This window comes from Cupressus sempervirens, chromosome 5, assembly GCF_028749045.1.
Source record: "Cupressus sempervirens isolate cs-2001-9-10 chromosome 5, ASM2874904v1, whole genome shotgun sequence".
NCBI lineage: Eukaryota > Viridiplantae > Streptophyta > Pinopsida > Cupressales > Cupressaceae > Cupressus > Cupressus sempervirens.
Genome location: NC_143122.1, coordinates 1,045,032,648 through 1,045,050,483, shown reverse-complemented (window position 1 = coordinate 1,045,050,483; position 17,836 = coordinate 1,045,032,648). Strand labels below are relative to the sequence as shown.

The 17,836-nt window shown below is 34.3% G+C and overlaps 1 protein-coding gene across 8 annotated transcripts in view; it reads right to left on the bottom strand.

The window, feature by feature from the left end:
- ABCC13 (multidrug resistance-associated protein 11) overlaps window positions 1-17,836 on the bottom strand; it is a 412,318-nt gene that overhangs the window by 37,871 nt on the left and 356,611 nt on the right. For all 8 annotated transcript variants that reach the window (XR_016365178.1, XR_016365179.1, XR_016365177.1 and 5 more), the window contains exons 23-27: window positions 9,328-9,620; window positions 8,974-9,133; window positions 8,552-8,727; window positions 8,359-8,470; window positions 8,169-8,222 (exon numbers count right to left, since the gene is read on the bottom strand). Coding sequence is in view for 4 of the 8 variants with exons in the window: in XM_089833423.1 (XP_089689549.1) it covers window positions 8,169-8,222; window positions 8,359-8,470; window positions 8,552-8,727; window positions 8,974-9,133; window positions 9,328-9,620 (795 nt within the window). In the remaining 4 variants the exon portion in view is untranslated. The remainder of the gene's footprint in view (window positions 1-8,168; window positions 8,223-8,358; window positions 8,471-8,551; window positions 8,728-8,973; window positions 9,134-9,327; window positions 9,621-17,836) is intronic.

Sequence of the window (17,836 nt, the reverse complement as noted above, 5' to 3'; positions counted from 1 at the left end):
TTGTCAAGGATTTGTACAAAATGAACTTGTTCATTGTGTGTGAACCAAAATCTTCGGAATCTACATCAGCATCGATTCTGATTGTATATTCTGAATTCGCTCTCTTTGCTGCCAAAAGATTACCAAGATTATCAGTAACACGGCATCCCAATTGCTCCAAATCACAAATAAGGCTTGTTTCAACTGCTTGACAATCTTCAAGAGCCACTTGCAATTTTGTGATCAACTTTCTTAAGGTCTCTTCCTTGTAAATAATGAGTCCTTGAAATCTGAAGAACATTTCACATAACAGAAGAACATCACATGAGACCATATCATTTAGATCAAATTTTATCATTTCATCCCAATCCTCAAGGATTTCTTCAGGTTATCTGCTTCCTGAGTCAAAGAAGAAATTAAGCTTAGTTCCATTTTGTTCATCTCTTTGATATGCTTTAGAACTGCAAGTGTCTCTGTGATAGCTCGAACTCCTTCAACAATGATTTCCTATATCCAAGACTTAGCAGCTTCAATCAACCTTCTCTCTTTAGATGTTTGTGATGCAAAAACAACATTTTGAGAAGATTGCTTTTGGATGACCTCATTAAAACGAGCTATTTCGTGTTTCAATTGATTCTTCTTTTCCCAAAGCTCATGACTGCTTTTTGATACATTTGCCAATGCATCATGAGCATCTTGTAAAGAACTCAAACGAGATTGCTTTCCAACTTCAATCTTAGTAAATTTATAATCAGAGCTAGTGAATTCTTCAACAAGTTTATCTACTAAGGGCTCAACAACCTCAACATACTTGGTTTTGTCAGAATTAACCAAAATTCTCGAAACAATCTTGTCCTTTAGAGATTTGGATTTAGTCTTCTTCACAGGAAGATTGTCAGGAGGAACAATCACCTTCCTTCTCTTCGTTGTTATTCTACTCAACCATGCAGGTAGGCTAAAACTTTCATTTGTAGAAGCAAGCACAGTGGAGACCATTGGCATTGATCCAGATTGTATATCTGTAGTGACTAAACAAGATTCAGTTTGGACTGCTGTAGGCATAGGAACATGTCGTGAAGATTCTGTCATGAAAATTTCAAATCCTGTCAAAGATGTATCAAGTTGAGAAATTTGACCACTAGTAAGAGTCGAAAAATCTTCAAACACCTTTGCTAAGAGTTCAAATTGATCATGTGCAGGAACACGAGGAGCAGCAGATGAAATTGGCAGAGCCATGGTGTTAACCTCCGAGACTGGAATGGAGTGAGTGAAAATAGTAGAAAACGAATCTACATCATCATCAACCTCATGCAAAAAGGGCTCTCCATGTGGAGAAGACGTCTAGGCTCGTGCAGGCTTGGGAGGAGATATGATTCTAATTTCTCCTTCTTCATCTGAATATCCTTTCTTGGATTCTGTTTGCAATTCTTCTTCTGATTCTGTCACTGATTCTTGAATTGGTTCAGTGACTTGGGATGATTTAGTCCCTTTTCCGCCCTTTAATTTGAATTTGAGAGTATTCTTGACATTTGAAGATGAAGCACCATCTTTCCTTGTAATTTTCAGTTGTGACTTCCTGCCAGGAGGACCAAAGCTTCCACAATCCAGACCCATTTTAGGATTTACTCTTTTTAGGCCTTTACTTTTCAACCACTTGTTAGTGTTTCCTAAGATGGATTGAAACCTGTTCATAATAGATGTACCTTCTTTTTGTTGCCATTGAATAGGAAAAGGACACATTTTATCAAAATTGACTTGATGAAATTCCGGATCAAGGATGTCGCCGTCATCTTCAACTTGGAAATCTGGAGGGATTTCCAACATATTAAGATTGATTATTTGTTACAAGGTTAACCTACAATAATCCATCTTCATAATATCAAGCTCTGTTCTCATGTCAATCCAAATATCTTCAATGCGATGAACATGAGTATAAGTCCTTTTTATCTGAGAGTTCATCTCTCGATAATCGATGTCAAATCTAGCCTTGAACCTCTTCAGTGTAATCAATTGCAACTCTACTTCCATATTTTTTGCTTTGGGCATCGAAACAATTGAATAATTGCCAATAGATAAAAGCCTAGCTGAGGTGATGCCAAATCTGGACCTATGTGACGCATGCTGATCATTCTGCACGTCCATGAGTTGTCTTGCTAACTCCATTAGAATAATTCGATCTATAACATAACTAGGTAAGGTATATGGCTCTCCTTTGAAATATCCAACTCTCAAGTATGTGAAAGTGGAAAATTGAAGAAAAATGTAGTTGTATTAGTTTACCTTTTCCCATGCTGCATCAGATACTCTTTTAATACACAACTGTTTTTCGAACAGACACCTGTAATGTCCAAAGAAAGCATCTTGGACTCTTTTGTAATGATATTTACTATTAGCCAAAATTATTTGGTCATAGTATTCCCAAACAGGTACTTGAAGATGATCACCTTTGGTGGAAAGCCCCGAAAAAGATCCCATGGCAGCAGCAATGTAAATTAGATATGAATTCATGTAAAAAGGTACTGATGTTTCTACATTGCATATTTGCTGATAGATCGCAGTACTGATAAGCTCTCCCCAAAAGATGTGTTCTTTGTTCTCTATGATTTGAAACATAAATTTGTACATCCATGGCTCAAAGTCGGAAGAATCCTTCAGACCGTAGATTCTGCTGAGAAGGATGATGAGATCCTTGTATTCTTGTTTATAATTTGATCGATGAAGAGTCTTTGGCCATCTGGAAAAATTGCTTCGCTTCTTGTCTAACCAGTAAAGGTTGACATACTTTTGATAACTGTCATTTTGCTCATTCCAACAGGCCAATGATGATCCTTTAGTCAAATCAGCACATTCTGATTTACGAGGAACTTTGAAGACTTGTTCAATCACTTTAGGATCAAAGCTAATAATAACCTTACCGTCAGCGTCTTTGATATTCCTTGTCTTAGGAGTGAAGTGCCGAGCACATCCGTAAACAAAATCAGGTTCTATGGCCACCATGGGAAATGTAGAAACCAAATGAATGTTGCTTCTTTTAATGCGTTTCATCTCATGCGTAGCTGAAACTTCAATCCTTTGTAGAAAATCAGCTACATCTACATGACCAATCTTGGTGTCTTTATCAAGAACAGACGTAACTGAAGAAGGAACTGCATGAGCCAATTCTTTGTCATATTGGTATTTCATCTTGCCCTTGAATTTAGATGGCGAGGACATTTCTTGTGCTTGTACTGCAACACAAAAATCCCAAAACACAAATACATCATTAGAAGGAATCTCCATGCAAGTGAATTCCGGAGCAGCAGTGAAGTTTCGAAAAGGACTGACTTTCGAAGAGAAAGCGTATGCATATGCAATGGAATGTGAAATGAAAGTATGAATATGGAAAATGGAATGGAATGAAAATGGGTGAAGGTGAAATGCATGGGAATGTGTGCAAAGTGAAAGTTGTTGATTTCAAAAGTGACTTAAATGTTTTCAAAGCTTTATTGAATGAAACATGCATATATGTAAAGGAAAGTGAAAAAATGAAATGAGGTGTAAGTGCGAATGCGTATACTTTACATGTATATACGGATGCGGATGGAGGGTAATATGTAAAATATGTTATGAGGTGGAAACATGTATTTATTCATGTAAGTGAAAATGCGTATATGAAGATGGAAATGAAACAATGGAGGTGAGATAATGAATTATATAGTCACTTTTGGGGGAAGAAAGAAGTCATAATTCACGGAAAGCGAAAATAACATCTTTTTTGTCTTTTCAAAATATGACTTTTGATCAAAATCGGACCTTTTGGATGCAATTACATGTAAGGCATTTCGTGTAATCGTGTCGTGTGAATGGAAGCAAAAAATGAGATGGATGAAAATAGAAATGGAAAATGGGATTACATGCATGTGCGGATGGCAAATGAGATGATAAACATGTAATCGCATTTGTTGGATGAGATGTGAGATGTAATGACATGGAAATGGAATGTGAAAAAATGAAATGATAATGCTTTTGCATGTAGTGAAGGAAAAACAAGTTTTTGGGAAAAAACTTGCAACTTCTCCAAAATGGAGAAAAACTGGCAACAAGCACACAAAACCAAAACAAAACAAAAACATACCTTTGAAAACAACTCAAAACATGCCAAGATGCAATGCACTCCAAAGATGAAATTTGAATTTGGAACTTGGGGAAGAACCAAAGACATCAAAATGAAAAAGAAATTCATATTTAAAGAAAAAATGCATAATCTAAGACAAAGATTTTTACAAATGGCATCCATTCAATGATTTCATGCATAAAATCAGCAAGGATAAGCATGAATTAAAATGTAAGAAAGAAGAGGTCCACTTACATGATGAATATGTGCCCAAAATGAAGGAAAAGATGCTCTTTGTTTGAAATTTTTTTCAAAAATGATGAGAACTTTTCAAATCTCCAAAATCCGAATGATGAAGGGCAAAAAACAAGGAGATTATTATGCAAGATCCCAAAACGTGCCCTAAATTAGCTCCTCTTTGCCATGTTTTAAAGCTTGCATGTTCTTGTGCCATTTTTGCCAAAACAAGCAAAAAACGTGATCTTCTAAGTAAAACATTTTGATGATTTCAAAAAATGTGAGCTTCCAAGTAAAACTTTTTGATGATTTAACACCAAAATAATGATCCTCAACCAATGTAATCACCTAATGAGGTAAAAATGACTTGATCTCATGCAAAAACGTGATCAAACTTGGCAGATTTATGGAGTTTTATGCAAAAAACGTGCTCTACCTTGGGAGTTTCAAACACGTTTTTGGGTGCAATAACTTGATTTTTGATGAGGGCACAATGATCACCTCTCCAAAACATGATGAATGCAACTAATTTCATTCAAATCCATGGAGAAAATCAAAAATTATGAGCAAAATCGGAAGTTTTTGGAGCAAGAATATGTTTTCTTCACATAATAGGACATTTTTATGTTCATTACATATTTTAAAAACATGTAATAAGACAAAATCGGACCTTTTTGAGTCCAATGAATGTTTTAAAATATGCCTTTGATCATAATCTCACTTTTTGAAGCCCATTACATATTTTAAAATGTGCAAGTTTCCAAAATCTCACTTTTTGGAGTCACTTACATATTTTATAAACATATCTCACCTTTTTCATGCACAAGCATGAAAACTCAACTTTTCATATCATTGAATCAAAAAGGTCTACTTTTACAAGCTTTTGATGTAATGACTTGAAAAAGGTCCTCAAAATGAGTTTTCATATGCATTAGCATGAAAAATTTCCACTTTTCATGGTTTTTTTACATGCATATACATATAAAATGTCCACTTTTAGGCTTTTAAGTTATGCATTTCACTTATTTTTATAAAAATGTCAACAATATGGGTCAAAAATTAAATGATGCATTATATTAATCAATATAAGTCATAAACATTAAGTTAAAGTGACATTTATATAAGTATTTGATTTAAAAATAAAAAATTTAAAAAGTAACTATATAGTTCTATAGTCACTTTAAGTGAAAAATTAAAAAGTAACTCAACTTAAAATTATAACATAAAGTGCACTATAGTCACTTTAAGTTATAAATTTAAATGAAAAGTAACTTCAAAACATAACAAAAAGTGAATAAATGTTATATTTTTGAAAAAGTGAATGTCAAAATGAAAATATAATTTTATTTTTTTAATTCGTGCTGTTGCACTTAAAAGGTCCACTTTTTGGGTACTAAAATGACCATATCTCTTAACTAACAACTCTGATTGACATCTAGGTTAGACCGAATCAAAGGGGAAATTGAAAGGCATAACATGAGCAAATTCAAAGGACCAAAAAAAAGCAAACACAAACTCAAAGCAAAGAACAGACTGTGAAGGCTTCAAAAATCAAGCAAAGGCTCGACAGAAAGCAAAACAAAAACGACTTGACGAAGGCCTTCAGTAAAACAACTTGATATTCGAATTGAAATGGATTAATCAATCAACATTAAGCAATTGAATATCAAATTCAAGCTTAGAGAAACACGAAACTAGCTTGGAAAAATTTCGTGCTGTTACCAAAATTTTGTGGTGACAAAATGCAGGACAACAATCTTTTACTTCTCGGCAATTCTAGAATTACTCTTGAAAGAAAATGATGATTTGGCCATATATTTCTTCCATCCCTTCACTCATAGTTTATTGTTTCTAACCAATGATTCTGATCATTACCATTGCCTTTGCCAGGATTCAATTATCTCTATTCTGAAAATCCTCCATTAAAGCCACATATTGTTATTTACATACTGCCGCTGTTCATACATTTTATGGTGATTTTTTTTTTAGGGCTAACTCCGAGTGCGCTCCAAACAACACCTTCAAGAATTCCTTCTTGTGCGGCTTCTCTTCGCATGTGTTTCTACGGACCCTTGAAGAAGTGATATGAAGGCTCTCGCTAACTCTCATTCACCCTCAAACAACTCAGGGTTCTGGTCTTCCTCACTATTATGGCCATTATCTACTAGTTGTCCCATCACGTTACCTTCGCCATTCAATTACTGCTACTTCCTAGAATCTTTTAAAGGCAATGATGCCAAATGTTTACTGGTTAGAGTAAACTGAGTTTAATACATGCTACGGGAATAGGAATGCAATACAGAAGTAAACACAAATGCAATGTTTTAGGAAACCACAATTGTTTCTTTGTATCTTTCAAGTGCATCACATGACAGTACAAGACAACTGAGACAACATATCCTTTCTCGTAAATGACAAAGCATACATATACTACATGAAGGGTTGTGACTCAACCGTCACGTCATAACTCCCTACGGTAACTAACAACATCCTAACACGTACTTAACTATTCCTGAGAGATAATACAACTTTACGGACAACACTGCAATATTAACAATTCTGTTATTCTGCAAAATTGTTTCTGGATTTGACTGTGTACAATCCTTATGCTCTCGTTCGTCCTGATGATGGATCACAGAGTGTGATCTGAAACGTTGATGCAAAAAAAATTACACAATTGAATCTAGAAACAAGTTTGCAGATGATCTCATGGATTGAGGAAATCTACTTGCTCTTAATTCTGTTATTGTGCAATTCAGTCAATTAGAAAGTAATGGTGCAATTTTTCGAGTTTATGAATGTGTCTGACTTCCCATCATTTTCTTGAATTCAAAGTCAAATGCCATTACAACATTAAAAATAGAAAGCTGTTCATATGGTGTGCAATAAACCTGTTTGAAAAATTACCTACCAGATTAATATTGCAAGGGGGGATAAAAAGTTATCTTCAATTTAGCAGGGCCCTTTACATAATCTGCCTCTTCAGGATTCCCTAAACTTTACCACTGCTGGACGAAGTCAGAGTTGGCTTATATACAGCAGTAAACAAGTAAATTCTTACCTGTAACAATCATAATGAAATCTTACCTGCAACAATCATTATTGTCTCTTAGCCACGTTTTTGGGTATGATTTGCCTATATTTTATGGTACTTGATAGCTTTTAGTAGCGCTGAAGGTGAATATTGCTGTTTGAAAATTTGGGGAGGCATTCTTTGCCAGCTTAGATGGGTTTTAAGTGTTCTCCGTGATTGTGTTAACCTGCAATAATTATTGTTCAGACCTGCACTAGCTCAACTGATCATATCAGATCCGTTTACCTTCTAATCAGCAAGAAATCATGGATATAGGAGCAGTTTAGAGAGTTGCATCAATTTGTGACTATCATGGATGTTTTTAGAATGAAGTGGTGAAGAATTTTGAGTAATTGTTCACTGTTCAGACCTCCTGGAGGAACTTCACTGCATATCAGACCTCTATCAGCATTCAATTTCAACTTCATATGACGTATACTGTACTTTTCAAGTTGGGCGATTTGCTTATGCTATTTGGCATCATTTGGGATATTGCAGCAGTTTATATCGTACTATGCACTTGTATCAGCTCTATCAATCTTTATTAGCATTATGACAATGGCTATGTCAGAGTTTACATATCGTCTAAAACAGAAAAGGGTGGTTAATACAGTTTCTGAGCTAGTGAGAAAAAATTCTTAGATGGGCTAATTCAGCCAAGAAAGGACTTTCAAACAAATTTGATGCACATATATAAACACAATAAATTCGATCTTAAGCAGAACAAATATGAAATATGGGAAAGATAATTGAAGAAAAGGGTGATGAATTATTTGCAGAACATACCTGCAATTTGCTGTAGATATACCCGAGTGGAAACAAGAGGAGGAGGAATGCCCACTGTTTAACACATATATAGAGTTTAAGTGTGTGATATTAAAGTTTAGTCTCAGTCCAGACAAGACAATCAACAGTTTGGTAACTATAATGGAATTCACTTGAAATGTACATTACATTCTCCAATGGAGAAAAATACCTGCACTAGACATAGAACAACAATAATGCCCAAAAGGCTGAAGAAATTTGCCAACAGAATATTTGATATAAAAGGAAGAGAGTCATCAATTGTATACTGATCCGATGAAAATCTGCACAAAACATTGGCACATAAACTAAGAATTAAAGGTATATTTGCTAGTTGACTTTAAAAAAATTGGCAGATGTCTGACCTGTTCAATATCCGCCCCCTCGGGTTGCGATCAAAAAATGATACTGGTGCGTAAATTATTTTATTTAACAGAATGTTATGCACATTGATAGCAGCTCGTAGTCCTCCAAAAGCAAATGAGAAAGCTCTGGCTAGGGTAAAGAATGAATTGCAGGTAGCAATAGCTGTAAGCACACCCTGTAAATAAAAACTTGATCAATAGCAGGACAAAATGATTAAAAGAAATCAGACTAGAAAATAAACATTTGTAATGTGACCCTTACTACTGGCAAGGTTAAAAAATGGATAAATTCAAATTTTGGCAGTGTATTTCAAGCAAAATCCTCTATGATAAATCCAAAGAACTACACAGAAGGAAATTTATCTGAATCTTGCAAATGCTTAAGATAAAACAATGAATAGAACATAAACAACCATCAATACCAGAAAAAAGGAAATCGACTTTGGATCATGTGGATTTTTTAATGTGCTATCTACCCAGTGTGACAGCCAAAAATCATTTCCATTTCGAGACAGCTGCATAAGAAATGTGGCAATCAAGATAATAATGACAATCGACCAGCTGGCAAATTCTGCATATTTCCTGTTGCAAACATTGGATTAGGAAATTGGGCAAAAGTTGGCAAATTTATTCTGGATTATAATATAGACATATTCTTCTCAAACAAGGCAATAAAACATTACCAAAGACAAGAAATTGAAATCTAGTAAGAAGGCATTTGAAAAGAATGTAATGGGGTTTTGTTTTCAAATTGCAAATTCAGAAACATTCCACACCGGTACACATGGTATTGGACTCTTCCTTCCTTCCTTGCTTCCTCCTCAAAAATTTCTGCAGTGCCTTCCAAAGAGCCAATGTCCATGGTGTCATCTCTTTCACACACAGGCTGAATTTCACCTTCTGATTTATTTTGCAAACTCTGGTCATTTGGGTTCACAATGCTAACAGATGCATTCCTCATTTCATGATGTGACTGAGGGATAAATGATGAATGAAATTCTGTAGGACAGCCAGCCCACTTTATAGTCCCCTTTTCCATGACTATGATCATATTTGCCATGTAAATAGCCTGCAAAATGAAAGAAGTATGCTAAACTTTGTAGTAACGAATTTGATGGGATGAAAATTGCATCTTATTATATTAGGAGCCAATGCCTGTAGTTGTGAACTGGAAACTAATATCTACAATAGCCAATTTATTGCTATAAAATGCTAATAAGAAACTAATTAAGTGCAAAACTGAAAGTAGTTGCTATTGTGGCACATGTCGATGACATGGGAGTGATACCATAAGATTCTACAAAATTTGAAATTCAAATTAAATTTATAAAAGAATGAAAAAAAGCTACAAATACTTTTCTGATTGTATTGAGGAACCTTGGAACATTTAAGCCATTTACCCTAACACTAGGAAACAAATGGATAATGCAAAAGCATTTAGAGATGAGGTTCTTCCTTTTTTGATCATGTTTTTCATGTGAGTAGACTTATTAAGAGATTAGGGACATATTTTACATAGAACGATATTATATTATGTATTTTCAATCCAGAAACTTACATATGTGAATGAGAAAGGACAAATAGTTTAAGAATCATAAGTCATTCCAATTTACTACCTAAAAATAGTGATTAAAATAAAATATCCACTTTTGATGTTATAATATTTAACTTGAAAATCTCATCAAGGCACTAGTATATAGGGGCCCAGACAGCTTCTGCATCCCAGTCCCTACCCTTAAATCCACATCCACATCGTTAGATGACAATATTTACTACAATAAAGAAAATCTCTTATACATTCACTCCCTGTATCTGACTTGAAGTACTGGCATGCCACACATGTACCATTGTGCCTCAAGAAATAAATATAGCTGTTTCAAATATCAATGTGTAAAGATACACTCAAATAACACCCCTCTAAAGATATTTTCATAATTACTGTAAAGTTTCTGCAAATTCTAATGATCAGATCTGTGGTAATACCTTTAACTATGCTTGCTGTTCTGATCTTCCTTTAACTCTGATCTTGAAATTGGATAACAATGTTGATTGTTCTTTCTGAAATATATTTATCACGGCAAGTATCGATTTGTGGCAGAGTTGTTTATAGTAGCAGACTTGGTGTTCAATTGCGTGTCCTATAACTACAACTACAACCACCTCATATACCATAACCAAAGGGCATGTCCCTTAAAGGGACATGACCCTATCTAGGTTGGCCCACAATACCTTCTCAAGATCGGCGCCTAGAAGGAGATGTTTAATGTTTAACAAACATAACTAATTAGTTAATGTTAATGTATAACAAATGGTCATTACCAAGGATCACCGATTCATGCTTAACCAAGGGTAATGTATTAATAGCCTTTAGAATATATTCTATGAGAGGAGGAATGTGCGATCTGTACAGTCAGACCAGTCTGAATATCAAAGTTAGAGTTTTGACACTCCCTCTTAACTTGATAATCATATTGAGAGATATCATATCTAGCATCATCAGTTAAGATGAATAAGCATAGACTGATACTCTACATCTATTTGAATCTTATGAGCATGTGATATCATGGAGCACATGATACTACATCATATTACCATCTTGTGATATGACTTATCACTTATACTAGTGATAACAATATTGCATGGAATGAAACACAGGATAAAATCCGAAGAATAATTAAATTCTTCATTTATCCAAGTTGTGACTCATAGGCACTGGCATTCGTATATCACAACATGATCCTGAGTAAAGATCTACCATAACATAGGATAAACTCCGGAGAATAATAAAATTCTTCCTTTATCCAAATTGTGACTTATAGGCATAACAATGTTTATATCACAATGTGATCTTAAACTCATCTAGATCTGACAATAAATCTCTATTAATTAGCACATTATCTAAGAGATCGTCATCTCTCATAATGTCTTTCATACAAGTGTTCATTATCTCAGAGATCGTCACCTCTAAAATAATGAATACAAATGGTGGAGCCCATAACAGTCAATAGCCTGACAATAAAATTATTTTATTAATAATTTAAAGAATAAAAATGAATTACAATTCAACCATACCAAGTCTTTTTCTGAAGTGATCTATCTTCACTCGAGAGAGAGGTTTGGTGAGAATATCTACATCTCTAACATAATGGTAAGGAATTTCAATATGCTTAGACCTATCATGAAAAACTGGATTTACAAAAAGCTTGATGAAATTCTGATTATCACGATGAATAATTGTAGGATTCATGGCTTGACCAAATAATCCCACAAGTAACTTTCTAAGCCAAACTGCTTCCCGAGAGGCCATTACTGCTGTAATGTATTTGGCTTCTGTGGAATCTTGTGCTACTAAAGACTGTTTTTTGCATATCCATGATATCATTGCTGATCCTAAACTAAAACAACATCCTGAAGTACTTTTTCTATCCTTAACACTTCCACCCTAATCTGAGCTTGTGAATCCATGTAAATCTAAGTCAACTTTCTCATATTTGAGCCCAAGGTTAAGAGTGCCTTGTAAGTATCTCATAATGTGTTTGACTGCAACTAGGTGAATCTCCTTTGGCTCACACATAAATTGACTTAAAGCGTTAACAACATAGCAAATATTTGGTCTTGTATTTACCAAGTACATAAGGGACCCAATCATCTGTATGTAGAGAGTAGAATCTATGGAGGGCGATTCTGCTGCTGCTTCTTTAAGTTTATGCCAATTAGTCTCCATTGGAAAAGATATAGACTTGCAGTTCCACATTCCAAATCTCTTCAAGATATCTAATGTATACTTCCCTTGATTAAGTATAATGCTATCAAAATTTTTCCGTACTTCCAATATTAGGAAGTAATGAAGGAGTCCCAAATCTTTCATCTCGAATTCTTTGATTAGATCTTTCTTGCATTGATCTATGAGATGCTCATTACCTGTTATTAGTAAATCATCAACATACAGTATAAAAATTACCATATCATCTTTGTCCCTTTTCTAATATAGATTTGGATCAACTTCATTTTTGGAGAATCCTAATCCGGTGAGATACTCACCAATTTTTTCATACCAAGCTCTTGGAGCCTATTTAAGCCCATAGAGAGCTTTCTTGAGCTTGCAAATAAAAACTTTAGGATCATGAGTTTCAAATCCTTCAGGTTGCTCTAAGTATATCTCTTGTGTAATCTTTCCATTTAGAAATGTTGTTTTTACATCCATCTGATGTACTTTCCATCCCTTTGATGCTACAATAGCTAGGACTGCTCTTACAGAGGTGTTTATGGCAACAGAAGCAAAGGTTTTTTATAATCAATCCCTTCTTTCTGAGAGAATCCCTTAGCTACAAATTTGGCTTTATATTTTTCAATGCTATCATTAGCAACATGATTTATTTTAAATATCCACTTGGAAGAAACAAAAAATTTTCCTTCAGGTCTTGGAACAATTTCCCAAACATCATTCTTCATAATGGATCGGTATTCTTTTGTCATAGCAACCTTCCAATCTGTATGTTTAATAGCATCTAAAACATTGGTTGGTTTTGATTTAAACAAATCATTCATGTTTGCTGCATAACTAGAATATCTTTTGGGTCTTTTTCTTTCTCTGACTATTTTGGATGGTGCAACGAAGTCTTGTGCTTCCTCTACTGTCTTAATGGCCCAAAGTGGTCTTTTCTTAGAATTTTGAGTTTCTTCAAGATTGAGATTTTGAATTTCATCTTCAATTTCTTCAATGTTCTCCCTCTGAGACTCAGATTCAGTATTTCTTTCAGAGCTAGGTAAGGGAGAGGGCTCTTTAGAACTTAGGGCTCTTTTGAATGCTAAATTTCTTCAAAAATTACATTCCTACTAAATTCAATATTTTTCTTACCAGGTATGAAAATCCTATATGCTTTAGATGTTTTACTATACCCTACAAAAATACCTTTCCTCTTGGAGGGTTGTAACTTAGTTCGCTTTTCTTTTGGAACATGTATATATACTGGGCACCCAAAAATTCTAAGATGACTTATATTGGGTTTAACCTTAGTAAAGACTTCTTCAGGAGTTTTATCTCTAAGGTAGGAGTGAGGACTTCTATTTTGAATATAGACAACAGTACAAGAGGCTTTTGCACAAAGATAATATTCTAGATTTTGATCAAATATCATAGCTCTTGCAGCTTTTATAATTGTTCTATTCTTCTTTTCTGCTACCTCATTTTGTTGTGGGTTATAAGGAACAATATACTCCCTCTTAATTCCTGTTTCTTTACAAAACTCCTTAAACAAATCTGAGGTATATTCCCCTCTATTATTAGTCCTAAGAGTTTTAATTTTATGTCCTGATAAGTTTTCAGTTAAAGTTTTAAATTCTTTAAATCTCTCTAGGATTTCTTTTGATTCTTTGCATTTTAAGAAGTAAATCCAAGTTTTTATAGAGAAGTCATCTACAAGAAGTATATAGTAGTAGAATCTTCTAAGAGAAGGAACAAACATAGGTCCACATAAATCTGAGTGGATTAATTCCAAAACATTGTTAGTTTTTTTAGTGCTATCATGAAATGGACATTCAATGTTCTTGCTTAGAGCGCATCTTTTGCATATGCTTGAGTGATCTTTATTCAGTTGAGGTAAACCGGTAACCATCTTCTCCATCGTTAATAAGGTCTTGAAATTTAGATGTCCTAACCTTCTGTGCCATATTTTGTTTATGTCAGCAACTTCATGAATTAAGGCTTGAATAGGTCAACTAGGTTCTGAATTTAATTCATACAAGTACCTTTTTCTTTGACCAATTAATTTTGCTTTCTTAAATGAGGAGTTCTTAGCCTAGGTTATTACTTTACCGTCCATGAATGCAACATTATGTCCATCATCTTCAAGTGCTGTAACCGAGATTAGATTCCTTTTTATTCCTGGTACATATAGTACTCCTTTGAGAAGAAGAGAATTACTCAACTTTAGTTTCAAGGTGCAATTTCTAATTCTTTTGACGGAATGTGCTGAATCATCACCGATGGTGACTTCACCATTAACCTTTTTTGATATAGAGTCTAGTGCTTCTTTGTATCCTGTAATATGTCGAGATGATCCACTATCAATCACCCATGCCTTGCTTGAGACTTCATTTGATAGTGCCGAATTCAAAATACACAATTCTCAGGATCATAGTTATCTTCTTCCCTAGTAATGTTTGTATAGTTCACTTGCTGTTTAGAATTCTCAGGGCAATTAGATCTGTAGTGTCCAAACTTTTTAGATTTGAAGCATTTTATTTTGGATGGATATTTCTTAGGTTTGTCATTCTTTTGATTACCCTTTTTCTTCTTGAAGTGCTTCTTCTTGGCTTTCTAGGAATTTGTATTAAGAAAATGAAGTTCTTTATCTTCAGTTTTCAATTCTCCCTTTTTTAAGTTTTCTGGATTCTTCTTGAAGAGAATCTCCCTTATGTCTATTGAAGTCAGGAAGATTATCTCTGGCACTTACTCCTTGTGCGAATGTTTCCCATGAATCTGGTAATCCATCTATAGCCATCAGTGTTAGTTCCATGTCATTAATGATGGTTCCTATACTAGCAAGTTCATCTTTTAGACTGGTAACCCTTAGGAAGTAAGAATTCATCGATTCCCCTTCTTTATTTGTATATGATTTGCCTTTTTAGTGCGAGAACTCTAGTTGCATTGTTAACCTCATATGCATTTAGTAATGCATTCATCATATCAAATGCTGTTTGATGTTTCGTTAGCATGGGTCCTATATCATTTTCACTCTATCTAATATGATATGTATGGCTTTCCTATTTCCTTTACTCCAAATAGTTTTATGAGGTTCAACAGTAGGTTGCCTGGATGTAGAATCAACAAATTGTTTTACATCATTTTTTTCAAGAATCATCAGGATTTTGAATTTCCAAGCATCAAAGTGTTCTTTCCCATCAAACATGTCCTCGGGTCTGATTGTGTATGCCATTGAAGATAGGAGAATGATGCTAGATATATATCAAGTTTGATTATTTAATTTGAAGAGCCTAGGTTTGACTACCAGAGCTCTGATACCATGTAAAGTTTCTGCCAATTCTAATGATCAGATCTGTGGTAATACCTTTAACTATGCTTGCCGTTCTGATCTTCCTTTAACTCTGATCATGAAATTGGATAATAATGTTGATTGTTCTTTCTAAAATATATTTATCACAGCAAGTATTGATTTGTGGCAGAGTTGTTTATAGAAGCAGACTTGGTGTTCAATTGTGTGTCTTATAACTACAACTACACCCACCTCATATACCATAACCAAAGGGCATGTCCCTTAAAGGGACATGACCCTATCTAGGTCGGCCCATAATAGCTTCTCAAGATCGGCGCCTAGAAGATGTTTAATGTTTAACAAACATAACTAATTAGTTAATGTTAATGCATAACAAACGGTCATTACCAAGGATCACCCATTCATGCTTAACCAAGGGTAATGTATTAATAGCCTTTAGAATGGTATTCTATGATAGAAGAGGAATGTGCGATCTGCATAGTCAGACTAGTCTGAATATCAAAGTTAGACTTTTAACAATTATGACAAATTAAATAGATTGAAGTCTCCTTAGATGATTATTGTATTTAGTTTTAATTATTGTCCCCAAACTCGTCGCAAGTTAGGTGAGTCCGGCGAGTTGGCAAGCTGGGTCAGCCCAGCCAAGTTATGTTAACTCAACAATTCGGCTTGCCAAGTTTTGGGGCATGACTTGGCCAACTTGCCGAATTTGAGTATGCATAACTTAATCGGGTCCGAGCATATGCTTGCAAGTTTACTCTCAATTCAAGACTGGGCATAGGGGGCGGTAGGATTTATACAAATACAACATTTAAGCATAGGTTACATTTATAATTTTAGTTATATTTGTATAAATAATGTCAGGATGTTTTGAGATAGGTTTGAGCTTCATAGGAGTTAAGATACAAACTCTAGATTTTGGGGTTTTCCAAAAAATTCCAGACTAAGCAAAATTCCAAGATTTGGCATCCCTTCAACACTCTATGCTCCCATAACCTATCCTAGCTTTCTAAGGTCAAATTGAAGCTAGAACAAGGATTGTCTACAGGTTTAAAGTTTTTAACTCATTTCATCCAAAATCCCTTTGGTTTCAATTTCATATTCCTAACATAGCTACAATTCACATTTTATGTATATGATGTATCTATCATTTATGTTCCTTATTTATGTATGTGATGACAAATTAGCTTCTATTTGATGATATTATAATATCTTTCAATTTTATTCAATAAAGGGTGTGTGAACCAAGTTTTAAATAATTAAAAACCTCTAAATAGTAAATAGCAAGGGTTTTTTCATTCTACCGAGTCTTAGCTGAGTTATTGCCAAGCCATTGCTCAATGCTGAGTCACAAGTTGAGTCGGCCTTGCCGAGTTCGAGCCAAGTTTGAATTGGCAAACTATGGTTTTAATAGAAAACCAATAAATTAAGCACAATGCCTCTCACATTTACATTTTATAAAATGTGAAATTATTGGAAGACCTCCATATAAGGTTAGTATTTTCATTTGTTTTTCGTAAAACAATGTGTTAACCCCCTTAAAAAAATACATTTTTTGCCCAGCTAAATCACAACATGGATTAGTGCAATGTAGCATCCCCTATAGAATCCACTTAATTTGACTCTAAAACTTGACATTTGAATTGGATCTGTACTCTTTAGGTTTTCTATTCTTTCCATAATATTCCTTCAAGTGATAGGGACAATAGCAATTAACTTAATTTACCTTTTTTTTATTCAATAAAATCTGATAGATTGGTCTATGTAGTTGTGCTCACCATCAACATCTCCTTGTGACAATGCTCTATTCACTCGGATGGTTTTTATAGTCATAGCTAGAGAAACCCTCGACATATTATAAGGACCCTTTTATACTATGTCAATTTATGAATTGTTGATCATCTCAAAGATTTTTGAGTGCTCATCAAAGACTTCCTCTGTTCGGATGTAACCTACCTTCCAACATCCTATATTGTTATTTAAGTGTGGCGAGTCATTTTTATCTGTAACATCTTATCGCTGAAGGTCTTTGTATCCTTGTCTATTTTCCAAGTTTACAATGGTCATCTACTATTCCTTATATATTCCTTTATATTTTGTTTCAAACTATAATCGCTCAACTATATACCTTCCCTATAATAACTTCTTGTGTTGATATGCTTACATATGGCATATCAATGCTCACTCTATATGTAAAATTTAGGAAGGCTTCTCCGTATTTACTGACTGAGTTCTACTAAATGTTTTCTCTCTCATGCTTCTTGTTATT